At 49.8% G+C, this 26,464-nt stretch overlaps 11 protein-coding genes and 2 non-coding genes across 13 annotated transcripts; 10 read left to right on the top strand and 3 right to left on the bottom strand.

Annotated features, from left to right (window-relative positions):
* The first annotated feature begins 182 nt into the window (after positions 1–182).
* On the top strand, positions 183–316 carry AKAW2_t40008A. Its single transcript has one exon. It is a non-coding gene; the product is annotated as a tRNA-Ala (tRNA).
* Positions 317–1,175: 859 nt separating this feature from the next.
* Positions 1,176–2,611, top strand: AKAW2_40248A (putative LPS glycosyltransferase; the record flags this gene model as incomplete). The annotated part of the gene is made up of 4 exons (XM_041688559.1): positions 1,176–1,481; positions 1,544–1,687; positions 1,739–1,800; positions 1,867–2,611. The coding sequence occupies 4 exons, from the start codon at positions 1,176–1,178 to the stop codon at positions 2,609–2,611; spliced, it is 1,257 nt and encodes a 418-aa protein (XP_041542331.1).
* An 826-nt stretch (positions 2,612–3,437) lies between these two features.
* AKAW2_40247A (putative solute transporter) lies at positions 3,438–4,737 on the top strand (the record flags this gene model as incomplete). The annotated part of the gene is made up of 4 exons (XM_041688558.1): positions 3,438–3,701; positions 3,764–4,390; positions 4,463–4,653; positions 4,704–4,737. The coding sequence occupies 4 exons, from the start codon at positions 3,438–3,440 to the stop codon at positions 4,735–4,737; spliced, it is 1,116 nt and encodes a 371-aa protein (XP_041542330.1).
* A 691-nt stretch (positions 4,738–5,428) lies between these two features.
* On the top strand, positions 5,429–6,599 carry AKAW2_40246A (glycosyltransferase family 32 protein; the record flags this gene model as incomplete). Its single annotated transcript, XM_041688556.1, has 2 exons — positions 5,429–5,904; positions 5,960–6,599. 2 exons carry the CDS (start codon positions 5,429–5,431, stop codon positions 6,597–6,599), a joined length of 1,116 nt encoding a protein of 371 aa, XP_041542329.1.
* Positions 6,600–8,024: 1,425 nt separating this feature from the next.
* On the top strand, positions 8,025–9,360 carry AKAW2_40245A (uncharacterized protein; the record flags this gene model as incomplete). The annotated part of the gene is made up of 6 exons (XM_041688555.1): positions 8,025–8,086; positions 8,139–8,206; positions 8,272–8,277; positions 8,342–8,559; positions 8,615–9,022; positions 9,109–9,360. 6 exons carry the CDS (start codon positions 8,025–8,027, stop codon positions 9,358–9,360), a joined length of 1,014 nt encoding a protein of 337 aa, XP_041542328.1.
* Positions 9,361–9,931: 571 nt separating this feature from the next.
* On the top strand, positions 9,932–10,765 carry AKAW2_40244A (SDR family NAD(P)-dependent oxidoreductase; the record flags this gene model as incomplete). Its single annotated transcript, XM_041688554.1, has 2 exons — positions 9,932–9,990; positions 10,066–10,765. 2 exons carry the CDS (start codon positions 9,932–9,934, stop codon positions 10,763–10,765), a joined length of 759 nt encoding a protein of 252 aa, XP_041542327.1.
* A 776-nt stretch (positions 10,766–11,541) lies between these two features.
* Positions 11,542–12,778, top strand: AKAW2_40243A (putative phosphatidylserine decarboxylase; the record flags this gene model as incomplete). Its single annotated transcript, XM_041688553.1, has 5 exons — positions 11,542–11,601; positions 11,649–11,690; positions 11,743–11,878; positions 11,944–12,502; positions 12,556–12,778. 5 exons carry the CDS (start codon positions 11,542–11,544, stop codon positions 12,776–12,778), a joined length of 1,020 nt encoding a protein of 339 aa, XP_041542326.1.
* A 605-nt stretch (positions 12,779–13,383) lies between these two features.
* atg15 (triglyceride lipase ATG15) lies at positions 13,384–15,174 on the top strand (the record flags this gene model as incomplete). Its single annotated transcript, XM_041688552.1, has 1 exon — positions 13,384–15,174. The coding sequence occupies one exon, from the start codon at positions 13,384–13,386 to the stop codon at positions 15,172–15,174; it is 1,791 nt and encodes a 596-aa protein (XP_041542325.1).
* A 412-nt stretch (positions 15,175–15,586) lies between these two features.
* Positions 15,587–17,074, bottom strand: AKAW2_40241S (uncharacterized protein; the record flags this gene model as incomplete). The annotated part of the gene is made up of 1 exon (XM_041688551.1): positions 15,587–17,074. The coding sequence occupies one exon, from the start codon at positions 17,072–17,074 to the stop codon at positions 15,587–15,589; it is 1,488 nt and encodes a 495-aa protein (XP_041542324.1).
* A 954-nt stretch (positions 17,075–18,028) lies between these two features.
* On the bottom strand, positions 18,029–19,095 carry AKAW2_40240S (uncharacterized protein; the record flags this gene model as incomplete). The annotated part of the gene is made up of 3 exons (XM_041688550.1): positions 18,029–18,410; positions 18,476–18,775; positions 18,833–19,095. The coding sequence occupies 3 exons, from the start codon at positions 19,093–19,095 to the stop codon at positions 18,029–18,031; spliced, it is 945 nt and encodes a 314-aa protein (XP_041542323.1).
* Positions 19,096–20,549: 1,454 nt separating this feature from the next.
* On the top strand, positions 20,550–21,823 carry AKAW2_40239A (FAD-dependent oxidoreductase; the record flags this gene model as incomplete). Its single annotated transcript, XM_041688549.1, has 3 exons — positions 20,550–20,744; positions 20,880–21,274; positions 21,343–21,823. 3 exons carry the CDS (start codon positions 20,550–20,552, stop codon positions 21,821–21,823), a joined length of 1,071 nt encoding a protein of 356 aa, XP_041542322.1.
* Positions 21,824–24,592: 2,769 nt separating this feature from the next.
* Positions 24,593–24,664, bottom strand: AKAW2_t40007S. Its single transcript has one exon. It is a non-coding gene; the product is annotated as a tRNA-Met (tRNA).
* Positions 24,665–25,050: 386 nt separating this feature from the next.
* On the top strand, positions 25,051–26,013 carry AKAW2_40238A (uncharacterized protein; the record flags this gene model as incomplete). The annotated part of the gene is made up of 1 exon (XM_041688548.1): positions 25,051–26,013. One exon carries the CDS (start codon positions 25,051–25,053, stop codon positions 26,011–26,013), a length of 963 nt encoding a protein of 320 aa, XP_041542321.1.
* Positions 26,014–26,464: the final 451 nt, after the last annotated feature.

The following is a 26,464-nucleotide window of genomic DNA, read 5'->3' as shown; positions in this document are numbered from 1 at the left end:
GCAATTCTAGGATGCTCTCTAATAAGCATAAACACCACCCGCAACACGCCAGCGGTTCGTATAATCGCAATAGGAAATTCTTGGCGGAGGTGTTGTGAAATTTACAAGAAAATGCAAGTATCAGTGGGTCATAACTCCATGCAGTAATAAGACAGATTTGTGAAACCATTTCAACACAAGTGGCCCTTGTGGCGCAATCGGTAGCGCGTAAGACTTGCAAGTACACCCGAAGACCCCTTTACATCAAACACGTTACTAACTATCTCTGCAGCTATCCTTGAGATCTTAAGGCTGTGGGTGATCCCCACCAGGGGCTTTCTTTCTTTCTTTTTTTTCCACCCCCCTTTCCCACCTTTTAACACGGTACAAGTTATAAGTTATATGCACTGTTTACATTCTTTGTCTTTTTTTTTTTTTTTTTTTTTTTTTTTTTTTCTACGTCTTTCCATCGTGGGGGTGGCCTCTCTCAGATGCTTGTTTATCTGACCCTAATCACCAACCTGGTAAATGCAAGCTGAGTCTGCCCCAAAGTAGGGCCGGATTATCCAAGAACGCAGTAGCGCGTAGAACTTTTGCATACCTCCGACTACCTCTCAGTTCCAAAGAATCAGCTAAAAATTAAGATAACTAACTAAAAATTAACATGAGTAATCTTATGGCTGTGAATAATACACAAGGGACTTAAGTTGCATTTCTTTATACTATGTACCTTAATGATAATTTATGAATCCCGATAAAAATTAATTACCAGTATAACCACGAAGCTAGCTTGCAATTCTATTTGCACGGACTAGAAGAGTGGATCAATGCATGCAATCACTGGCCGAGACATGATAGTGTTACTGGACAGAGAATAATCTATATTGTTACCTGTTTGGTAGTGTAATGATCCTACGGCTCGAGACCACTCCCAAGGCTATTATTAGGGCCATCTCTGATCCATCCCTAGACGACCAGTTCCTCATTCATAAACTTTAAAGAAAGTCTTTTGTTGCTGCGGGGCTACCTTGAATCTCCACTACATCGTATCCATGCCGGAGTGCCGATTCCCGTTTTCGGGAAAGATTGCTTCTACGTACCAACCTGCCGTTCCTGAACAAAGAATGTGGGTACAACCCAAAACGTCCAGCTTTTCTTTCTTAAGGTTTACCCATATAATCCCAAAATAGGAACCCATGATTACCAAGAGACGTCACGAGAAGGCGCAAGAAGTGTGCAGTTTGCGATATGCAAGATATTTCACCTTGTTCAATGTCTCCTCTCACTTTATAGACCATCTTCAACTGGCGCCAGTTCTCAGCATGATTCGGGGGAAATCCAGATTTACGAAATACATTGTCGCTGCATTCGCCAGTTATATTATTCTCACTCTTTTATTCAGTGGTACGGGGGAAAAGTATTGGAAACAGGACTGGGTGAAGATCGCGCGGTCCACGTTAGAGGATCGGGCGCTGGAGCATATTCAAAATGAGACGCTTGGGGTTTGTTCCGTTTTACATTTCCTGATGATGTCCGTTACGCATTTACTAACGGTTTTCGACAGTTTGAACACATTTACGCCATTGGGCTGAAAGAACGAACAGATAAGCGCGATTTCCTCAACCTCGCTGCGTCGATAGCCGGGTTTCGGGTTGAATGGGTAGACGGGGTACATCCAGAGGATATGAGCGAGAAGGCTCTGCTCAACGTACGCTGCTTTATGTCTTAGACCTCTGGCCATAGCTAACACCTCTTTTAGGATAATCTATTAGCACCATCCGAGATAGGATGCTGGCGCGCTCATATGAACGCTTTGAGCAAGTCAGTATGCTCCTTCGTCAATGCGAAAACCCTATCCTGATCTAAGCTGACATTATCATGATATAGTATGGTCCAAAATTCCTACTCAACAGCGCTTATCCTCGAAGACGACGCAGACTGGGACGTTAGCATTAGGCAGCAACTCCGCGAATTCGCTCGAGGCGTGCGCGCGTTAACCAGAAATGCTAATACGACCAAGAGCGCTCCATACGGCACCAACTGGGACATCCTCTGGGTGGGCGGATGCGCTTCATCTGCCGCTCCCAATGAGACCCAATTCTATGCCATCCCAAATGACCCAACTGTCCCCAGTGTCGATCACCGTGGTACATGGGGCGGTCCCCTCGACTCATGGAAGGAGATTTATCCTGAGACGTCGACTCGTTTCATTTATCGGGCTGATATGGGCTGCTGCACCTATGGGTACGCGGTGACCAAGCGAGGCGCAGAGAGGATCCTAGCAGCCTTAGCAGTCGATCGGCTCGTAGCTGCAGTGGATAACTCTATGGCTGATATGTGTGGTGGTAAGGATGGCCGTTCGCAGATCGAGTGTTATGCGCCGTTCCCCAACATCATCGGGACGTACAAAGCGGCCGGTCTTGCGTCGAAGGATTCGGACATCCGTGAAGGCAGCGACGAGTGGCACGAGGCACAGGCCTGGAACCTCATGTACAGCACTCGACTGAATATTCATCGACTGGTGGCTGGTAGGGATACTGTTCATGCCCAGTATGATGAGGGTTTTCCTTGGTCGCGGCGCGTGTTGGATTGGAAGGAGTTCGAGTACCCGAGGGGTTATCTAGTTTCTTGAGCTTGTCGGTACATATTTGCTAGCGTGACTTATAGTAATTATATCCAAGAATGTATGGTCCCTTGTTTAACCCTTAGCTATGGCTTTTGTGCCTCCAATAGATAAGAAGAGCCTGGCCCAGGTCGCTCTTGCTGCGCAGTCCATGGAACCTGGCCCGTACAACAGATCGATCTCTCTTCCAACCACAACGACCCAACAAATGAACGGAGAACCCCAAGCTCAATTCTCGCGAAATTCACAGTCTAAGCATACAAAGTCTGGTCCCTGACGGAAACAGGAACCGCCACCCCTCTCCCAAGGTTTACAGGAGCCGTACAAACCCACATTCCAGTGCCCGCAACCATCCCTATCTTACTTCCGTTTCCGGCTTCGATCCAGGTTCCCCGCCCCCCTGGCGCACATCACGAGTACGAGAAGTAACTATAAAGTGTAACATTGAGGTTCCTTTCTGACCGATTCTTTTTTAAAATTATGTGCCCTTGGATACGGTAGAGCACACTCGCGCAAGTCTGGGTCGTGGGGCCTCATGATGTTTCAGTGCGTTCTTCTCTCTAGCACCACAACCTCTGGGTCACTCTACACATCACGTACTTGGTAGACTTGTTGGACATGACCTGTAGCGCCACCCAACCAAGGTAGATGTCATTGAGAGAAAGTGGAGTGGATGGTGGTAGAGTTTCTTTCTTTCCTTGAAATAGAGATCCCTGGTGCATACATAGCTTTAGGACCCGGGAAAGATATGCTGTGTTTATTGCAGAGCCTCAACCCTCTAGCAAGCAACACGATACACTGAACCGATCCAATTATACTATACTGGGTTTTCAACATGGTTGTTGCAGAAACAAACCCGAAGGACGATGAGTGCAAGGGTCTATTGACTTCGATAAGCTGCACTCCTGCAAGCCCACCACCACCACCATCATCATCACCACCACCACCATCATCGGACGATGTGAAGCTGGAGCTGGGATATTATTCATATGAGGACGAAAAGAGGCCAGGGGTGTTGTCTGAAGAGCCGGAAAAGCAGATAGGGAGTATTGGACTTCTTGTATGGATGACAATCAATATTGTCGCGACTGTTGCTATTGTAAGTTTCTGTCATGCTAGACATGAAGATGATTATCACTAATTACTGACACATTCAATTAGGTCTTCACTAACAAATCCATCCTCTCCAATGCATCTTTCCGCAACTCACAAGTATCCTTCGCCGCCTACCATTTCACCATCACCGGACTCACACTATGGCTAGCATCGCGGCCATTCTGCGGCTGGTTCGAACCCAAGCACGTATCGCCCTATCGAATCCTCCACCTTGTTGCGGCTATGTGCATCCAGGTCATTTTTCAGAACCTGGCTTTGGCTTACTCGTCGGTTATCTTTCACCAGCTGGCGCGGCTGCTCCTTACACCTGCTACAGCGTTGTTAAATTTTGTGCTGTTCCAGTCCAGCATCCCCAGATCGGCGTTCCTTCCCCTGGTCCTGCTCTGCACGGGAGTTGGCATTGTCTCGTACTTTGATTCACTACCGTCCACGAAAGGCAACGATACTACGACACCAGAGGGTATTTTCTTCGCTTTGTCGGGTGTGTGCGCTAGTGCACTGTACACGGTCTTGGTGGGCCGGTATCATAAGAAGCTGGAGATGAGTAGTATGCAGCTTCTACTCAATCAGGCCCCTGTCAGCGCGGCTGTCCTGCTGTGTGTTGTTCCCTGGATGGAGACGTTTCCGGAGGTTGCGACTGTCCCTGGGTCGTTGTGGACTTCGATACTTGCGGTAAGTTGACTTGGTTGTTTCTTTGTTTGACAATGAATAAGGGTAGAGAAGTGGCTGATTTATGCTTTGCAGAGTGGAATATTCGCTTGTCTGGTGAACCTGTCTCAGTTCTACATAATTGATGCTGCTGGGCCGGTTACAAGCACGGTGATCGGACAGCTCAAGACGTGCATCATTGTAGGGTTGGGATGGGTGCTGAGTGATCATGAGATTCTGCGGCAGAGTGTCGCGGGTATTTTGATGGCTTTGACGGGAATGAGCTTGTAAGTTACCTTGTCTTTCTGGCGCCTCTGATATAACTGACTTTCTGTAGGTATATGAGGATAATTTTGAGGCACCAAACATGATAAATATGAGATCTGAAGGTGTTTACTCCACGGAGGTTGGCATTGGGTGGATTGTACTAGGATGGGTGTGGGATTGGGGTACATATGCTCGTGTTTAAATTTTTGATTCACAAAAAATGTGGCATATAACTACACTGTTTGCAATATCCTGGTCAAGCTTGCAGTAAAGATTGCTTAGAAGATGATATATGAGTGTATAACTTCAAATAAAATACTATCTACAGCGTCTCATATGAAAGGTATCGATTGAGCCATTTGCTTGATCGAAGCTGTCGGAAAGAGAATATGGCTCCCGAATTCCCTACCCTTATGCCTGTCGCTCGAAGTAAGTTTTCAAATTCTTTAGAAATCAAGGAACCATCCGCCCGGTCGATCAGTAGGTGCGAGTGGGTCGTATTCGTGTGATGAACGTTTTCGGCAATGGAGCATCAGTGGATGTGACGCTGAGGTACCTGCTCCAAGTAAGACATGTCCGCCTTGACTCCATCACTGAATACGAAGATTGTTGATCCACCAATGCCCACCCTGCCATTGTACATGGGACCATGTCCATATTACCTGGCCCTGGTCCAAGATTCTATCTAGGGTGAGGCGAGAACAACTTCAGGGTGGTCTCTTCTATGACAACCCCCAAACCACACTATCGCCTGATCCTTGCCCCGAAATTCAGAATCTTTGCCAAATCGCCCTGATGATACTTCATTCATCTCCTCGAGGATCCTGCCTCCAATGGCTCACATCCCAATTTAGCCGGCGTCGATTTCAGCTCTCGTTCGCCCTTGCTATTGTTCTTCTCCTCTCCTATCTCTTCCATCTTGATGTCCTCCCAACCGACTATGAGGCCCCCTTCAAAGACCACTATGCTCGCACTCTTTCAGCACGAGACCTCCTCGCCCGTCCGCTCTCCCAAGATCTCACCACCATCCCTAAGATTATCCATCAGACGTGGTTCCCTGCCGGTAGCAACATGAGCGACGATGCCCAAACCTGGGTACGGACAATGCGCTCGCAGAATGCAGATTGGGAGTATGTACTATGGGATGACGAGACGAACCGGATGCTCGTGGAACAGTACTTCCCTTGGTTCCTGACAGATTACAACCGTCTCCCCAAGGAAATCCATCGAGCAGATGTGGTGCGCAACCTCTACATGTATCTATTCGGAGGGTAAGTTACCACCAAAACCATAAACCTCACATTCGCTAACAGCTGTAATCTCTAGAATGTACGCCGACGTTGACACAGAAGCTCTCCGGCCCGTGGAGCCTCTCTTCACCAGCCATTCCACCAACCTCGCCAAGCACAGTCAAATCCTCTCTTCAGGGCCACGCAAGAACGACCATGAATGCACACAGCGCGGCTTTGTCGGCCATATGGCACACAAAGAAGGACTGGATGGCCCTGCCGCCGTCCCTAATGGCTGGATGGCATCACCCCCCGGCCACCCTTTCTGGCTCCTGCCTGTGATCCACGTGATTGAGAATCCCAACGGGAACGGCGATGGATCTGTTGAGTCACTTACGGGGCCTGGGGCACTTGGTACTATGCTACACAAGTATTACGAGGACTTCAAGGATAGTTCGGTGCGGACGCATGTGTGTCGAACGGTGCGGCGGTGGTCACCTGCGTGGGACCTGTACTGTGGACCAGAGGGCAGTGAAGATGAGGTTGGGGCAAAGGCTGATAAGATGGTGGTGTTGCCGCGACAGCAGATCTATCCGTATAGCTGGGCGGATGATAAGCACCCTGCGTGCCTGGCGGCGTGGGGCAATCCGGACTTCAATCCGGATGAGTGTAAGCGGTGGATTGATGTGGATGAGTGGCCGAGTTATTTCATTACATATTGTACGCATTCGTGGTGAGGAAGCATGGAAGTAAGTAGGATCTGATGTGCTGGTTTCTGGGCAATAGACCGATTGGTATTGTAGATTGGTGTTTTAGGTTGATAGTTTTCTTGCTTATCAATAGTTCAAGCTTTTATGGTTATGCTGATCGGAATGTATGGATCTGCCTGAAGAGAACTGCCATTGTATGGCTGGCACAAGCCATGTGTTGTCACTCTTACTATTTGACATACAAAGCCAAGAATCTTCACTTGTGAATATGCTAGCTCCAACATAAATACTATTAGCCAATGTCTCAATAGTGAATAGATATACAGACATAAAGACTGAAAGGGTGAAACATCCAAGTTTGCAGGCTCCAGCTTCAAGGATGCCCATTCCCAAAACGGAACTGTCACCCTTTTCCGTGCTCTGATTGGTCAATGGGGCCAATGTCCGCAAGCGTCAGCCCTACTCGATTACCACTATACTACTACTAGACTAGTATACAGAATACAGTTAGAACATCTTCCGAGCTTCCGGTAGGCAACTGGGTTGCCCCGTCAAGGTTGGCCAACTTTTCACCAGACATTCTACAATTTTCTCATCCAGTCTCACCCCATCCCTGTAAGTTGGACAGTCTAGCTCAACGACGTAAGCATGACCAAAGAATACTATCTAGAATCAGCTCAGCTTACGATCCCCTTTCTCATACTAAAATCTCTTTGGAGATCCACCCGCTCCGAAGTTCCCCCATTGCCCCTGAATCCGGGTGTTAATCAGCATCGATACCCACAATGACAATATTGAGGTTTGAGAGTTGGATTGCTACCCGGCCCCTGATCCACCAGCCCCATCCGAGGTTCCTTAGAATCAGGTCACCAGGTGGTAGCAAATGGATCGCGCGCGCGACAACCTAGGCTAGTCCCTCATAAGTAGCCGCCAGTGGACCTGCTACAAATAAACGCCCCCAAAACACTGGAGACCAATCAGATTCCGTTCATTTGGACCCCTGCTACGACCTGACCAATAAAAGCAGCTTTTAAATGGCCGCCTACGGACCTGCTGAAGCTTGATTGATGCAGCTGTGCAGTTGCAATGAATGAATCATGCAGAGTAGGGTTACACCCAAGCCTTCCTCCCACGGACGAGACCCCGTCAAAACCCGCAAACGTCCCAGGGTCACACTCTTTCCTTCGTTTAGCCCCAGACCCTGATTTTCTCGGTCCAGACTATCCCGGCGTTGCAGTGGTTGCCAGTTCCATGGAAATAGACCTAGCACCTAGCAGAAGGAAGTAGTGCTATCCACCACTACTAGTACTAGATATATCCAGGTTTGACCGTGAGATGGTTCTTTTGGCGGAGTGAAACGCCCCCAATGGCCACCACGCGCTTCTTTGGAGACACTGTTTATTAGTATTACTTTTGTGTCAATTGGAAGGCCCGTTAGAGTCCCTCCCAATAATGGCGATCCTGGATATTCCGCCCAAGGAGGCTTCAGTATGGCCTGTTACACTGGGCATTCTGTATGTAGTCCACCAGTCAGCCAAAATCACCAGCGTTAACCATTGAATGTAGGTCGTGGGTGTTTTGGTCGAACTTGACCATTTTATTCAATAAATGGGTGATTGAGTCCACTGAATTTAGTACGTGAATTACTCCAATCCACTGTACTCACTACGGACATGAACATCCCACTAACATTTTCCAGGATACCGTGAGTTTGGCTTTATGATGTGAGGGAGTGTATCAACACAGTCTAACCAACAATTTCAACCCAGCAATCATCCTAACAACATGGCATCTCGTCTTCGCAACCCTTGCTACTCAACTTCTCGCCCGAACCACCACCATGCTCGACGGTCGCAAGAGAATGCGCATGGACGGCCGAACCTACATCCGCATGATTATCCCCATCGGCATTCTTTACAGCGGTAGTCTCGTCTGCAGCAACATCGTCTACCTCTACCTGAATGTTTCCTTTATCCAAATGCTCAAAGTACGCCTCCCATCGCCCCCAATATGATTTGGCAATACTAAGGAATCAAAAACAGGCCTGTGGCCCAATAGTAACCCTCCTCACCAGCTGGGCCTGGCACGTCAAAACCCCCTCGCTCGAATCCTTCCTCAACATCCTCCTCATCGCCTTCAGTGTCGCCCTCGCCGTCGCCGGCGAAGTCCAATTCTCCTGGCTCGGCGTCATCTACCAACTCGCCAGCCTTGTCTTCGACGCCAACCGTCTTGTCATGATCCAGATCCTACTGTCAGACGAGGGCCAGAAAATGGACCCCCTAGTGACTCTGTACTACTCTGCACCGGTGTGCGCTTTCACGAACTTTATGATCGCGTTTTATACAGAGCTGCGCGGGTTCAGTTGGAGTGTGGTTGGGGAGACTGGGTTCGGGGTGTTGTTAGCGAATGCCGCGGTGGGATTCATGTTAAATGTGTCGATTTTTGTTTTGGTATGCATATCCCTTTTCTTGCTGTTTTGGCTGGTGATGAGGTGGTGATTGTGTGTGTGAGTGCTAATGAATCTGGGTATGTCTAGATTGGGAAGACATCCGGTTTAACTATGACGCTGGTCAGTGTGCCAAAGAACATTCTGTTGATTGTTTGTTCTGTGGTGATTTGGGGCACGCAGATCACTTCGCTTCAGATGGTGGGATATGCGATTGCGCTGTTGGGGTTGTTGTATTATTCTCTGGGGTGGGCGACTATTAGGAGAGCATATGATTCTGGATATGTCAGGCTGGTTGGGAGACAAGCCGAGAGGGTGGAGAAAGAGGAGGAGAATGTATAGAATGAAGGAGATGCGGTTCTTGATGGCTTTTGTTTTGGTGTTGTAGATTGAGGGTTCTAGGTCGGCGTTTAGGGAGGTATGTAATATATGATAATATCATACTACTTCAGTATTTTGAATTTTCTGAACTTGTAAGTCTACATCAGCTTTGGGTGGCTACATTCATGGGCTAATAAGCAGCGAAAGTCTATGAAGATCGGTATGGAAACCTCAATTAGACTATACAGCAACTCGCAAAAAGAAAGCTATGATACAGGACACTACTACAACCACCTCAGTACCCTATATGTACTTTAGTGTACGCATCATGGAAACACTAAGTAGGGTTGTCTATTGCGATCCGATCAGCGTACTGCTAACACACAGTAGCTTGGCGCTGCACCGTCGGAACAAAGCCCGGGGAGTGGATCCATAATGTCGCGGGGTTGGGACCGGAATTGCGCCGACCAGCGGGGAAGACATTACGAGTAAGCAGTTCTACTATATCTACCATCCTTTTCCCAGAAAAACTCACAGTGACACTTGGATAGTCACGTCTTTCTCACCCTCTAGTCTCGTTAGCAAACTCATCATGGACCAGTTGAACGACATTGGTGGCCGATTGGCCCTTATCACCGGCGCCTCAGGAGGGTAAACTCTCTTCCACCCTCATCCTTACCACACTTGAGAGCCAACAAATCCATTATTAACACTTAAATATCATAGAATCGGCGCCGCCTGTGCCCGCCAACTAGCCGCCAAATCCGTGCACCTAGCCCTCACCTATTCATCCAATTCGACATCCATAACCACCCTTCAGAAAGAGCTCCAAAACGAACACCCCGCCCTCGTTATCACTATCCACCAAGTCGACGTCTCCTCACCCACCCAGATCACCACCCTTTTCAGCGAGATCCAATCCCAACACAACAACCGCACCCCGGACATCCTCATCTCCAATGCCGGGTACGGCAAACGGGTCCCGCAAGTATGGGACATCACGACGGAGGAATTCGATTACACTCTGACCGTGAATCTACGGGCCTCGTTCCTGCTCGTCAAGGGGGTAGTCGAGCACATGAAGGCGCAGCGCTGGGGACGGATTATCTTCATGTCGTCGATTGCGGGGTATGGGGGTGGCATTAATGGGTGTCATTATGCGGCCTCAAAGGCAGGGTTGACGGGGATGATGAAGAACCTGGCAACGAGGTTAGCAGAGTACAATATTAGTGTCAATGATGTTGCGCCGGCGATGATTGGGGATACAGGGATGATCCCTAATGCTGAGTCCATTCCGGAGGTTGCAAGCACGATTCCCCTGGGGAGGTTGGGGTTGCCGGAGGAGGTGGCTAATGTTGTCACTATGTTAGTGAAGACGGGGTATATGACGGGGCAGAGTTTGCTGTTGGCGGGAGGGTTGAAATGATAGGTTTCTTCGATTAATATAGATGTATGGATTCAATTCGATTTTATTTTCATGTTCTTTGACTTGATCGCGCCCGCTATGTAAATTTGTATGGATGGATGTGGGCTGTTTCTTTGAGGATTGTGAGCACGAGCACTATTGTTTCTTTCTGGTCGCTAGCTTATCGATCGTTATTGAATTTAGGTTATCGCACGAGCAAAGGGACAGTATATCAGAAAGTTTAGCTTTCCACAACATATGAATAAATTACTAGTAAAACATATGCAAGCATGAAAGCATGTGCTACTTAGCTAAGGACCCATAGAACACGACCAGTCAGAGAGCCACGATAGCTCATCACAACACGAGAAAGTATACCTGACAAACACACATACAGATGTCAGTAGATACTATCAGATTGTTAGATGCGCCCTTGATTCCTCAACTGTATCGTGAATTCCACACAGATGGAAGGCTTGCTCAACTTCACTTCATTCCAATATTCCAAACAGGCAATTCCAACCCTATGCTACATCGTCTATTTCTATGACACCGTGAGTACTGGAACAATAACCAGTTATTATCTACTGCCTCTTACCTTCCGGGCAAGAGGGGACGTTGTTTATTCCCAAAAGAGTATGTGTGGATGGTTAGGTATATAGTTATACTGCCATCGGGAAGCCGTCATGCTGACATCATTGCCGTTGCATCGCGACGATTTCGATCACATTTCCATCGCGAAGAAAAAGAAAGTGGCTACAAACTCACAAGATTCAACAACTTGAACAGTAGCCAGAATGTTCGTTATTACATTTTTGCACTGGATAGCAGACTATCTGCTGTCTTTGGTTAAGATGGTAAGTCTTATCCCATGTCGCGTACCACAGCAATTAACGGGTCTTAGGTCCAAAATAGAGAGGTTGGATGGATCACCATAGAGCGCAAGGTAACTTCCTCGCTGATCGCTCTAATACATGCGCCGTACTTACAGGAGACAGACCGGTAAACACATGCGGGAACAGCAGCCGCTATGGAAGAAGTTTAAGCTGCTTCTATTATTCAACCCGTTAACAGAATGGCTGGACACCACCCACCTGATGCGATTATACCTGCATCATACTGCCATTGAAGAAGGTAGCATCTTTACTTCCCCTTTTTCTGTGTCTCTTTTTCTCGAGACCCAGCGTTGACCCCAGCAGGCAAACAAGAAGCCACCCCTGCATCTCGGAAACGCATCAAGGCCTTTGTTGACTTCTACCACATCAACATGAACGATTTCACCCCTTCCGACATAACAGCCTATGCAACATTCGAGGATTTCTTTGTACGTGCCCACAAGCCCGGCTCACGCCCAATCTACCGTAAAGACGACCCCACGGCTGCAGTGATAGTTGCCGACTCGCGCGTTGTTGCCTACGAAGCCGTAGCCGAGAGCAAGAAGATCTGGATCAAGGGGAATGATTTCTCCATCACAAATCTGGTAATGGATAAGCAGTTAGGCCCGAAGTTCGCGGACGGCCCGGTGGCGAGTTTTCGGTTGTCGCCGCAGGATTATCATCGGTATCATAGTCCGGTTTCGGGGACTATCAAGCAGTTTCGAAGCATGCCGGGGGACTATTATGAGGTGGATCCGATAGCGTTGCAGAGTCAGGTGGACATCTTGACGAGGAATGCGAGGGATTATGTGGTTATTGAGACGAAGGAGTTTGGGGAAGTGCTTTTTGTGGCTATTGGGGCTTCGCAGGTGGGGACAGTCAGGTATGCACTTTATGAGTTGTGGGTGCCAGTTGAAGGGTGCTAATGGTTAATAGGATTCATCCGCAGTATCAGCAATCGGGGACTCAGATACACAAGGGTGATGAGCTTGGGATTTTCCAGTTTGGAGGGTCGTCCATTATTGTGGCATTCCAGAAGGGTCGTATACAGTTTGATGAGGACATTTTGAAAGCGAGTAAGAACGCCATTGCTGTTGATGTTGAAGTGGGGATGAGTCTGGGTCGGGCTGTAGGTGAGAAAGTACATGACGAGCTATAGTATCCGTGAGTAGCTAGTGGATGCCATGCTGGAAGCAGGACAATATTAGTGTTGTGCTTGTGCCCTTTTATTAGTCAAGGTAAAATTCGGTAGACGGACTAGGGGGCCATGGTGAACCTAAGATACCCGTCATCAAAGAATATATATTCAGTATGATAAATATGTGACAATGACGATCCTGGATGGTAATTTGCAGTAGGGTTTATCTACTATTAGTCCTTCACAAGCACCCGTCTCCGCAGTAGATGAACAGTGTTCATCAACAACCCATCATGAAGGAAGCGGGTGCCGCCAACAAACTAGGCGTGAGATACCTAACTTTGATAGGCATGACGACAGAAAGAAAGGAAAACGGCTCATGTGAGCTACTAGTAGTTGGATGATCCACTCAGCTATGTTGGTTGATCATCTACCACTTCGGTATGTGGGCCAGTGGTCATCACGTGACAGCCCCATACCCACTTTCTCCAGCCCAGTCGGTGGCCACCTCAACTACTGCCTATCTATCTATCGACAGGATGGCGCCGGTTATCTAAAGCGACCCTGTTTCCATCATTATTATCTCTCAGCATCATCCCTGCATCTTTGTTCATCACTGCATCGCCATGAAAGGCCTTCGAGGGCAGAATAAAAAGCCTTCCTGGGGGAACACAAGACTATCCGACCTGCTATGGTCGGTGACACTACTTCCAGGTCTGATCTCCGCTTATCAGCCCGTATACCTCGGATCCCGACCAGCGTCGCCCTTCCTCCCTCCTCAGATCCCGCTGGGTGACTCGCCCCCCCTCTCAGACACCCACGAATTCACGCTTCGCCATATCTTTCACCGAGGAACTTATCAAGATCCTGATCTCCATCGCCGGCTAGATATCACGCCAGACACTCGTCTTCGGGCCGTCTCAGACGAAGGAGTCGAAACCGATGTCGTCACACCGAATACTCCGCTGGTTGCTTCGTCACAACCGCTCACAATCGAAAGACTTGCAGACCGACGCCTGTCGGTCATTGAAGAACACCTAGTGACTGCACGATCCTCTGGCTCGGCAGTGGCGCTGTCGCCGTCCGATTGGGTCATGGATACGCTGCCGGGCCCGAATGTCACAGAGAAGAAGACGGTCGTTGCTTTGGCAATGATGACGGCGAATGACTACATCGAGGTACCTGGGACCGGGGATTGGCAGGATATTCATGGTCGGTTCAACCACTCTGGAAGTTTTGGGTGGCAAGGAGACGGGCTCCGAGGTCACGTATATGCCGATAAGACCAATAGCACGGTGGTCATCTCCCTCAAGGGAACTTCACCGGCCTTGTTCGATGGCGAGGGCACTACTACAAATGATAAAATCAACGACAATCTATTCTTCAGCTGCTGCTGTGGCCAGGGAGGCTCTTACCTCTGGCGGCAAGTCTGCGATTGCCAGACAACCCTGTACAATGCGAACCTGACGTGCATTGTTGAGGCGATGCTAGATGAGAACCGATATTATCGCTCCTCAATCGACCTTTACTCTAATATCACCGAGATGTACCCAAATGCCAACGTTTGGCTGACCGGCCATTCTTTGGGTGGTGCGGTGTCCAGCTTGCTAGGCTTGACATTTGGGGTACCAGTTGTCACCTTTGAAGCTGTTCCGGAAGCACTCCCAGCAGCTCGTTTGGGTCTTCCCAGTCCGCCAGGACATGACTCACGTTACCCACAGTCACGTAAGAACACTGGATCATATCATTTCGGACATACGGCAGACCCGGTCTACATGGGAACTTGCAATGGAGTAAGCTCAGTTTGTACCTGGGGTGGCTATGCCATGGAATCCGCATGCCATACTGGTCAGATGTGTGTCTATGACACAGTTGAAGACAAGGGCTGGCGTGTTGGTCTCAGCAAACATCGCATTAACTATGTCATTGCGAATGTTCTTGCTGGCTACGACGATGTGCCTCCTTGTGCGCCTGAAGAGGAGTGCTACGATTGCGAACTCTGGAAGTTTTTCCGCAGTAACGGCTCTGAAATTACTACTACCACCTCGGCCACATCTACATCCACGTCTACTACGACTAGCAGAACATCTACCTGCAAGACGCCCGGATGGTGGGGCTGCTTGGATCCAACCACGACTGGCGAGACAACGTCCACCTCCACCTCCACCTCCACCTGCAAGACCCCTGGCTGGTTTGGCTGCAAAGATCCAACAACCACCTCGGATATTACATCTGCACCAACAATCACCACAACTGAACCTCCCATGACCTCGACAACTACCTGCAAGACCCCCGGCTGGTTCGGCTGCAAGGATGAAACAACAACTCCAGTGATGATTGCACCTGCAGCAACCCTCACCATAACTGAGCCTCCCGTGACCTCGACTCCTACCGGCAAGCACTTGGGCAGGTTCTGAACTCCCTCAGAGTGAAGGGTCGGTTTGACTCACCTTGCGAACTTGCTTCCTCTGCCTTCACAGCCGCCCGAAGAGACAAGCTGGATGGCGGGCAGAAGACTATGTGTACGCTTAAGGCATGAGCACCAACTATGCCGGCAAGCATAACAATAAACAGCTCCCATGTCGAGCAACACCTGAATGAACTTCACGCCGGCACTGCCCCACGAGACGCCTTGCCAGACATCCTCCACACCTGGTTTGACACCGAGTAAACCTTAATGAGCCCGAAAGTTGAAATCCCTTTTCACTCTTCCCAGTTCGCGTCGCGACGCGCTTCATGTGACATAGCGCATCTTGGTACGACTATCAGCATTGCTAGACAAGCGTGATTTTGGCGTTTTGAGTTTCCATTGATTCCCTTTCTTTTTGGCTATTTCTCAGTGGTCCATTTGGCATCGCTGTCATACCATTTTACATTGAGTACTCGCCGTGGCACAGAGAAGCTGGCAAACGGATTGTCCCAATTCATGGCGAAATCATCAGCAGAGAATTTGGGGGCCCATAAACGAGGCGTATCTACCAGCTTGTAAAAAGAATCTGCAACTTCTAGCTGACCGGCCTCTCGGTAAGCGAGAGCAAGGAACATAGCAGACAAATCGCTGCCCATGTTCAATCCCAGCTCCCACCACTCGAGAGCAAGATTATTGTAGTATTCGTGGGGTGCCAGACCACGGACAATACTGGAGTAAAGAGTTTCCAATCTACCCTCTTTGAGTACCTCGCTAGAGTCTTCTTCCGACCGCGGAACAAACGTCTTCTCTCCCCGACGGGGAAACAGTCCTCTCGCAGTAAGGTAGTAGAAATGGGCCAAAGAGACGCAAGCACTGGGAACACCGGCCATTGCAGCCTGATGCATGTACTGCTCGTACTTCTCATAATCACCAGCCTCAAACATTGCGGACGCATAACTCGACAAGTAGTTGGGCTCTTGGTAATCCACTCCTGCCAGACGGGCCAGCTCATCTCTGCTAACGCCCCAACTCACACCCTTCTTCTTCAGCCCCTCTTGTAGTTGAATATACGTCGGCCACACCTGGGGAATGTTGTAGAACGAAAGAGGCGTCTCCAGGCCCTCCACTCGTGTCGAAGGATAGATGGTGGACATGAGCTCATCCATCAGCGGCACCGCGCTTTCATGTTCCCCGCGGGCAATAAGCGTTCTCACATAAACATGCATAGCACGAGGATCACGTTCTTGCAACGCCCATTGTTCAACTTTATCCAGGAATTGAGTGCGTAGGGGGTAATTCGGATGCGCCTCGTCGAGGTTCCGTTGAGCGAGCATAAGGGCAGGGGATCTTGCGCCTGCGAGAGCACAAGCACTGTGGAGCCAAACTTCCAGGGCCCGATTATCGGGACTCAGTAGGCACCTCGAAACGTTCCAGATAACCTCGACATTGGTGGAAATTGCGCGAATCGCGCGTGCGGATGGAGGCTGGGAATAGGCGGTTCGCAGTAGGGATTGTGCGATTTGTTTGTATTTGTCGAGGCTCAGCTTCGCGCGACCGTAGCTTCCCTCATAGCTGTGGGTTTCCTTCCACCGGTCATAGTGTTCCTCCACGGTCTTCTCCAGCCTTTGTAGCATTTTCTCGACATCGCCTTGGACAGTGTGGGCGAATACTCCGTCAATTGTGAAGACGGCTTGTCTCCGAGTGGATTGAGCCTTCCGCGCGATGGGAGATCGTGGCGCTGCATTAGAGGGCGTCGTCGTATGGAAAGATTTGGCTTCATAGCGCGAGGGTCGGCGATGGCGGGTAGAATGGCTCAGGGGAGGGGAAGTGCGCGTCAGGGAGAGGGCTTCCGGGTGCAATTGTAGGCGACATTGTCGCAGGACAGAGGAGGTCCGGGTAAGGGACATGATGAGGACGTTGATCAGCCGTAAGTGGGAGATCTCGAGAGGTCACTTGCGTGAGAACCCGACCAAGTCTTGATATGATAGCAGTAAGTTCGTCCGGTTGCGGTCACGTGCTACGATTGTCCTCCTGTTACATATAGTCACGTGATATGCTAGTAAATCGAATATGCATGGTAAACACGAACTTCATCCTCTTATTACATACCCCACATGGCATGAACTCGTATTGTCATTTCATGGATCCATCTTTTTTGATATATTCTACTGTGTTCAGTTGTCTGTGCTGCAGAGAGTTCTTAGTCGTACACGGCGTCCCCTTCGGCTCAACGAAGTTGCCGCGATATGATATATTATTAGAGTTGGCAAGGCGCCTGGTCCGGACAATAGCAGGTGTAAGTTGGCAACCATCGAAACAATGTAGATTAAAAGGGAGTCATACAGCAGCCTACAAACATCAGCATCCAAGAAAGCCCTGAGTGAGGTGTAGGCTGCTACTACTTATAGAATCTGAAGCTCTTTAATATAAGACAGTGGTCAACAACAACATATATTGGTGCTATACTCGAATATTTTTTTACCGTGATGAGGGGGAATAAGAGAATACTGGGGAGGGAAGCGCGATAACCCTAGACGAACTAGCGACAGGCGAACTAGTCAAACAAACAACATTATGTGATCCTGATGACTGCCACGCCATCACACTTCCAAATATAACCGATAAACTCCGCGTGATCCAGCACGCAAAATGGTATAGAAATCAGGACTTTGGGGTGTGGATGTAGGGACGGATGTAAGAGTATAAGTAAGCATGAGTTCGATCTTAAGCCATCAATGGTGGGCGGGTAACAGAGCTATGGAGCACGTGAATCCCATTACATTGGCGATTGCCTCGAGGAGCCTCCCTAGCCTTATGTAGCTCTCCAGGATTAGGTAGACTAGACTGCACTGCAACCCCACTTAGTTCTCAGTCGCCTTGTTGGTCTGCACAAAGGATGTCTGGGACTGGGCTTGATGTCCGGAAAGTGTCTCCGCCGACACTTGGTGCATTGAGCGGCGAGGGTTCGGTGAACTGAAGTGTTGACGAAGTGGGAGATCCGCCGACGATACATCAGTGCTTCGAGTGATAGTTTTATGGAATGGTGCTCTGGCAGGCATGCCCGTCGGCATGGGCCCGGTTTGTCTCGGTACGGTCATAGGAATGCCAGGCGACTTGAGAACGTAGTCTTCGAACTCTTTCATAGTCCTTCGTTCTTCGCGCAGCTCTTCCCGTTCTTGACGCTCTTCTTTCGTCATGACGCAGTTTTGCAAGCTGACGCCGAGCACGACAACGTAGTATAGGCTGTTGAGCAAATTAGCTGGCCGTTTCCCCCCAGATAGGGTATCAGAGGATAAGGGCGTCCTCACATGAGAATTATCGAAAATGCAAACAGTGCCTTGGCTTGCATGCAGTAGTGAACGTCTGATTTGACGGCAGCCACTGAGCATTTCTTCGTGATGTACCATGGTGCGCCCGGTTGAGGATGCTCGGGGTCAGACATGTCGGGACCGGCCTGATAACGAACGGAATAGATATACACAGCGATCAAGCCAGCGTGGACAAAGGCCGACAAGGGCGGAGTAAGCATGTGAAGGATGTGGACCGGAATCTTTGTAATCCACACGAAGACACTCAAAATTCCAAGGACGAGGTTGTACTCGGTGATGCTGTTCCAATGTCAGTCATGACATAGGGGGGCTCTGGACCAGAAGGCTTTCACATACAATGAACTCCAGACAATGGGGGTCTTGAAGGATCGATAGTTGGCCGCGGCGTAGAGCCTTTCATTTGGCGAACTGTTGAACCCATTGTCGGCGCCATCCTGCCAGAGCTTCGTCCGGTAGAGGTCATGAGAGGCGATACCCGTAAGCGTGAGGATGATGACAGTAAGAGGCAGTTCGATGGTCATCAATATATACATCAAGTTGTGATTACGCCATTTCGTTGGGAAGAGATCACGAAGCGGCGGCATGCGCATGCGCATCATGACTGATGGTGTTGATTTATGCGAAGTCGTCAAAGCCAACTAGGAAGATAGACCACGATGGATAGTATCACGATGAAAAGTGTACTCGCTCTGATGGAGTGCCTGGGCTCGTGTTTCACCTGTGACTGAGTCCAGGTCGGTTGTGGCTGTACGTTCAGCTCACTGGCATCAAACACCAAGTGCTAACACATAGATGAGAGCAAGGAGACAAAAATGGCTACCAGAGAGAGGAGCTCCGGATGATCAGCCGGGGAGATGGCGAGGATAAGAAGTCTGGCACCCCAGAAGCGCCGGCGTCCATCCTCTTGTGGTGCATGGTCCAGATGAGGAGAACGGCGCTATCACAGCAATGCAATGGCAAGCCAGGAAAGCGGGAAATGCAGTTGATGTTTCCCACGGGTTGCATCTGGCCAATGCTTGCCGTCTAGGAAGCGCCAGCATCGGCGCCAGGCCGGGGTCCATCACCAATGAGGCGGCAGAAGTAGCCGTTTGGTTGACAGCCGTCACACGCCTAGCGTGTGATGGGGAAGGCGATCTGCATGCTCCCAGCAACCCTCTACGCGACGAGACTAAGAGAAGAATCTGGCCGCCCGTTGGTGGGTGCGACCCATGAGAGTATCAGCTCTAATAGCTAATGACTACTCCGTATTAGATGGCTCAATACCTCCGTGCTAGAGGGAAGAAATGTCGAGGCAGGGGGACGATGAGATGAGGGCGGTGTCCGGTCATGTGACTATGGCCATTCATTTTCATTGGAAGAAATGCTCGGGACTGTCCAACCAGAGTGCGAAGCGCCCAGGTGGAGCAAACTGGGAGACTGTAAGTAGTTGTGATTTACCTACTACTAGTACTGTTGTGACTGCACCTGCATAAGAGAACTGGAGGAGGGGTTTGGCAGTCATGAGGGAACACCATAATTTCCCTGTTTATCTCACTGAGCCATATCGTTGAATCAGTAGGATGTGATGTTGAAGCACAAAGATGGGAACGAGTACATACAATGTGGAAGAGAAGGATAGTAAGTAGTACTTGGTTCCAGGTCGCTGCAAACAAACCAAGAAGGCACATGACATGCCCCAACGTCATCCATCTCGCCTCGACTCGACTACTAGTACGTTGTACTTCTACCAAACCAGCAATGCGCTCTTGTTAACTACATCACAGTCAATTTCTATGCAAAATAATTACTTACTCTAATCCATGTAAAGGCACTAAATGTTTATCCCGCCAGCTGGCCCTGTGAACCCTCCAAAAACCTACTGCTGCTACTACTATCTCCAAGAAGCAACCGTCCTCCGCAACATTCATTGGACCTCCGGATGCGGAGACTCCGACTAGTACTGCAGTGCCATCAACTGCTCCCAGTCCAATCTCGCCATCACCCATCAGCTCTCTTCTCTAAGCGCCAGCCATCGGCTGAGAACCAATTGTGCTGCCACCACCAAGCACACCACATGAGCTCCCCGACAAACCGAAAGGGCTCACTGCCCCATCAATTGCGCACCGCTGCCGAACCCCGCCAGAACCGACTGTACAATGTCCGGCTGTCGCATATCGAACAGGCCAACCCCTCCGTGCGACTGCTACAGCTGACCATCCCGCCGGAGGTCCAGAATGTCGAAGATGATGAAGGTCAGGAAGTGGATGAGGTATGATTTTCTTTCCATAATGATATTTTTCCTACATGACCTTTCCAACCGCACACCTATAATCTCTACACTATCAGCGACATATCCGCTTTCCGACCGACCGTATATACATACTATCAAGCTAACACCCAACAGTTAGCCAACCCCCAACAACCCCTAACATTCCTCCCGGGTCAATGGCTGGACGTCCATATTCCCTCCATCCCCAACGCAGGTGGCTTCAGTATTACCTCCACTCCAGCCGACGCACAAGTCCTCCCATCACTAGAATACCCCGCCGAGGCAATCACAACTGATGAGACCGACGTGCCACCCATCGACCCGCGCGGTCGGCCACCCTACGTAGAGTTAGCCGTGCAATATGCGCCCTCCAACCCAGCCAGCGTATGGCTCTGGCGACCGGCGGATCAGATCCTAGGTACAGAACTTAGCATCCGCGTCGGAGGGAGTTTTGTATGGCCTCCATCTTCCCGCGTGGACTTGACGAAAGTTCGGAATGTAGTTTTCGTGGCAGGCGGAGTGGGGATCAAGTGAGTGTTCCATGTCGACTCATCAAACAGGAAAGATGATTCATAACTAAATACTAACAAAACCATAGCCCACTGATATCCATGCTCTCGCATCTAAACAATGGCGACGAGATCGCTCTTCCTCACCCATCATTCAATATTCGATTTCTGTACTCAACGAAACTCCCACGGAAAGAAGAAGGAACAGTAACCGGGAATGGTACTAGTAGCCTGCAGCAGATCTTGTTTCTTTCACGTCTACGACAGATCATTGCGTCGCAGTCACAGGTTCGTCGATTGCAGATTAGCTTAGATCTTTTCATCACCGATCCTGGTTTGGATCGAAGTTCTCTCACTGGATTTGCGGAATCCGGGGATCTGACCCTGCACACGCGAAGGATCAATCGGGATGATTTACGCAAGGCGGTCAGTAAACCTGATGGTAGTATTGAGGCGGAAGAGACGGTGTGTTATGTGTGTGGTCCGCCTGGCATGACGGATGATGTGGTGAGCAGCCTTGAGGGCTTTCTCGGGAACACGGAGCGCGTGTATTATGAAAAGTGGTGGTGATAGAGTAGGAAGGAAAAGAAGATAAAAATAATCAATTTTCTCGAGGAATTGCCTGCTATCGCGGCCCACGCATCCTGAAGATGCTTGAATCGAATACTAATATGATACAAGGAAAAGAAAATGAATGCCCGCCGGTTAAGTCTCAAATAGGAACGAACGCCTCCCCAGTAATAGATGTAAGAGCCTCGAATAGATGATATCGTCCGAAAAGCAGCGCCAGATGCGTCTCGCGAGACCCAGCTCAAAAAGAAAGGAGAAATAATACCACTTCAGCGGGTTGGAAAGGCACCAATCTCCAATTCACTTTTCTTGTTCGGGCCCTTTGACAATGCCACCGTCGATAATCATCATCTCATCAATTTTGGCTTCCGTCTCGCCATACTCCAGCCGCTTGTATGTCACCACACGGCCAGGGTTCATGTCAAAATCATAGAACCGCACGCGGCGCACATAACCCCCGTATCCTCCGTACCCGCCGAAACCAGCGCCTCCTCCGTAGCACATCCACAGGGACGGCTTTTCCTCGTTATCTCGATTGAGCATGCAGTAGTCATTGACATGGTCACTGAAAGCGGGTTAGCAAAGAGTCATGGATGGATGGAAAAGACATCGCTTACTGTCCGCAGCTCACAAACAGGATACCCTCTTCCTCGAGGGCATCCTTGAAGCCCGAGTTAAAGCCCGGCGCTGTTGGGGCTTCTGTCCAGTTACCCAGGTAGTAGTTGTTGGGATCACGATACTCCGGCAGTGGAATGTGAATGAAAGCCATGTTCATGTGCATGTGGGTGTATTCATGGTGCTTGGTCTTCAGCCCTTGAGCCGTGTTCTTGAACCACCGAATCTGACTCGGCTTGATCCAGTCATACCCGCGATAATTCCGCTCATCAGGAGAGTACGAGTGTGAGTCCAAAAGGTAAAGGGTTAGCGCGGAGTGGGTGGTGCTTCCGCGGCCAAGAATCTCGACATAATAGTTGCCGACTCCGTCGATTTCCTCAGGGCCGGCAGTAGATAAAGAGTACGGCAAATCCTCCAAGATGGTCATAAGCTCCGGTCGCTTCAGGTTACCCTCGTCATCATGGTTGCCGAAAATGGCCGCGTAGGGTATCTTGCGATCAACAAGGAGTTTAACGGACTTGAAAAGAGCACTCTGGGCATCCCTCGACGTCTCACCATTAACCTGGTCGCCACTTAATACAACAAAATCAGGCTGCTCTTCGTCTAGAAGCCTTTCCACGAACTCTAGCGTCCGAGGATCGGCTTCACACTTCTGCCCTGGAACGGGTTCAGCCGGGACGGGTTCACGGCAAGCCCCTAGGCCGGTGCTCAGATGCAAGTCAGCCAGCTGCATGATCTTGAAGCGCCCATTCTCGTTTATCCTGGGCACTGGTTTCTTCGTTTTGGGAGGATCTCCCCGACGAACGCTGATTCGAGTTTCCAGTTCCTCCGTACGGCTATCCAGTAGCAATGGAGTATCCCTGACTTCCCAGCCAATTCGCGGATCGACTGCATCGGCACCAAAGAGGACATCGATAGCGGTGATTGCCTTTCCAGAGTCACTCGCGTGGCGCTTAGCGGTTCGCTTGAGCCAGATACCACCGGGTCTTTGCTCCCATGTCTCTGCCTGGGCCTCAGGATCCTCTGAATACTCGGGAACAAGTCGGCTAATTTTAAGGTCAATAACAACCTTGTCTGTAGGAAGCAGTTCTTCCTCTTTCTTTCGCTCAAATCGAACAAATGCGCTTGAGGTCCAGCCGGTGCGGAGGTAGAGGTCTTTCTCGACCTGGGACCAGGACTCCTGGCTCGGTTGACAGTTTGAGAAAACGTTGATGGAGGAACAAGTCACAATGGTGACATCGGTGATGGCGAAGCCAGCATAGTGGGATGGAAGATGGCCGTGGATGGAGGCAGGGAGGACACGGAACCTGTTGTCCAAGGTCACGACGAGAAGAGCGATGAAAGATGCGAAAATCGCGAGCTGCACGCCCGCTCGAACCTATAAAGATATCCGATCAGTTCTAAGATCTTCTGATAGGAGCACTCCATGATCAGAAGAAAAGGGACATACAAGTCGGCGTGTCATGCTAGGAATAGTTGATACCCCTGGCCAGTTCTAATCAAATAAGAAGTGGCCGAGCGCAGAAGCATATTGAAACACAAAGCCGCAAGAAAGTATTGGGGCTCGCCACAGAGAAGACCTGATACTAGGTCATCTCAAGGGGCCATTGATTCGTAAGGAGGGGAAAGAAGGTGGTCAAGTGCCGGAAGATATCCTTCCTATTCATTCATTCAGCTCGGAGCCAATCCCTTAGGGAAGGCGGTCGGTCACATGTCAGTGGCCAGCCGGGGTGATAGTCGGCGACTAACCCAGTCAGGTATAGCCAGTTAGACCCCTACGCTAGTCCTTTTCAAGATATAGATGGCACCTGCCACATAATGTGTGTATCATTCCCTCGAGTAACCTACTCAAGGATACTGGTATGTAAATAGTGTTATGCTACCGGTACGTACATACTCAGTTCGTCTGTATCTACCACCATGGCAACTATGAAATTTAAATCTATCTCAGCTGAAAAGCATCAGTTGTTCTTGGGATGGACCGTGGGAATCTCCTCGACAGCAACATGGCGACTCGGGATTCTCTTGGTCGTACTCCATAGTAAGAATAGATACCGAGCTATCAAGTAGCGTGGACAGCCTATGCTAGCATATTTTGAATGAACAAAAAGAAGCGATCAGCTACGATAGCTGAGAGAAGAAAAAAGAAACAGATAGCATGTCCTGGTTTCGATCCAGGGACCTCCGGGTTATGAGCCCGGCGCTCTTCCCCTGAGCTAACATGCTTAGTGGATATTTTAAGTGTTTCAATATTAATATATAATCCAGTGAGCTAGTGCAGCCTACTAATCTATAGCATGTTTTGGATGGGGCTAATTCCCAATCAGCTCGCGTACCAGCAATTCATGCGACTGGAACCTCTGCTTATGATATCCTTATTCGTTAGCCCATCATAATACTTTCCCCAGACGTTACAGGCTCGCCAGCTCCGTCTCTGCTGGCAGTAATAACGGTCACGTGGCACGGAGATTCCATCTCCTTCCCGATCCCGCGGATCTTCCTACTAGTACGCTTTCTTGAGCCAGCCCCTTTTAATCGTGTATCCTCATTGCCTACGGAGTACGGAATCCACGTTTCTGCCGGGGTAGGCAACCTTCTCCAACTACATAGCCATGTCCAATATGATTTCCTCGACATTTGCCCCCAGTCTTTCGCGCCGGGACACCAAATCCAGCATCAGTCATGACCCATCGGTGGGGTCCATGCCACCCCCGTTAACGAGTGGTAGCGGATCACTTGGGCCTCAAAGCGCAGCAGCAATCTACCAGCACATCCACGATATGGCCGCTAAGCGGATCTCTACACTGGGTTATCTGCGAAAAGCGCACGAAGGCCGCATCTACTGGTTCAATACAGTTCACTTTTCCCGGACCGATATCAGCCGACTGCCATACTTTGAGCCCCGTAAACTCGCCCGTCGCGCCATCAATTACCTTCTTTTGGGCCTCTCCCTGCCTCCGATTCTCGATGTCAGCACAACACCCGTGGAATTCCTTCGCGCACTCAACACCCTCCTAAATGAATTCGAGGCTTTTCAGCAAGTGCATCCTCCCGACGGCACCTCCTCCTCCACCCTCACTCGCGCCCGTATCCCACAGATGTTCAAGCGGGCTGCTCACGCCGGCACGAAAGCGCGCCGCACCAGTTCGGCCACAGAAATCGGCCTACCGATACAATCCAGTGACCCGTCGGATTTGAAGTCAATGGCGAGTAACTCAGCCAGCGCGGCGGCAGCGACCGTCTCGTTTCCGCATACGGAGGCTTCGGAGCTCCTCCCCGGCGAGGAATACACATATCTTCTGACGCCATTGTTACCATTTGAACCGGACTATTTCGAAACATTTGTTACCCTGTGTGATATTCTAATTGACTGTTACACCCGATTGGTGTCGCTAGTCTTCACACCTTCAGTATGTACTGTCGCATTGGGGGAAATGTTTTCTAAGGCGGATGCCAAGATAAGGAAGATTATGGTGGCGGGGATCATACGCGAATTCGAGGATGCCAGCCGTCACCAGGCCAAGAGCGAACTCAATAGCGTTGGTCGCGTGGTTTTGGGCGGTTTGATGGGCTGATCGAATATGATGACATGGGTTGTCAGGATTCCACTCTCCATGTCATTGCTCCGCTGGTGACAAACCGAAATGCGGGCGCTGGCAGCTCCCTAACCCATAGCAATTCAAGGCCAATGAGAGGCAAGTGACTGAGTCAACTCAGCATCCAGCAAGCGATATCCTAGTCAACACGCACACCACCAACGTCGCTTCCATAGCGCGCCTCAGTAAGGCAAATCCGCGATACTTGACTCATATTCTCGTCCCATATATACAACACGGCATGCGACAATCACCAAGGATCTTGGTATCGTTCGATTGATTAATTGTCCAACTTTGCTTGTTGAAAGCAAAACGATGGAAGCCACAACTCATGCCTTCCTAACTCGCTCGAAGAAACGAGCTGAATTGCGTGCTCCAGCTTCTTTTTAGCCCAGTGAGCTGCCGTGATGGCAAGCGACACCGACCTGAG

The sequence above is a fragment of the Aspergillus luchuensis genome, chromosome 4 (genome assembly GCF_016861625.1).
Source record: "Aspergillus luchuensis IFO 4308 DNA, chromosome 4, nearly complete sequence".
NCBI lineage: Eukaryota > Fungi > Ascomycota > Eurotiomycetes > Eurotiales > Aspergillaceae > Aspergillus > Aspergillus luchuensis.
This window is presented reverse-complemented; position numbering and strand designations above follow the sequence as displayed.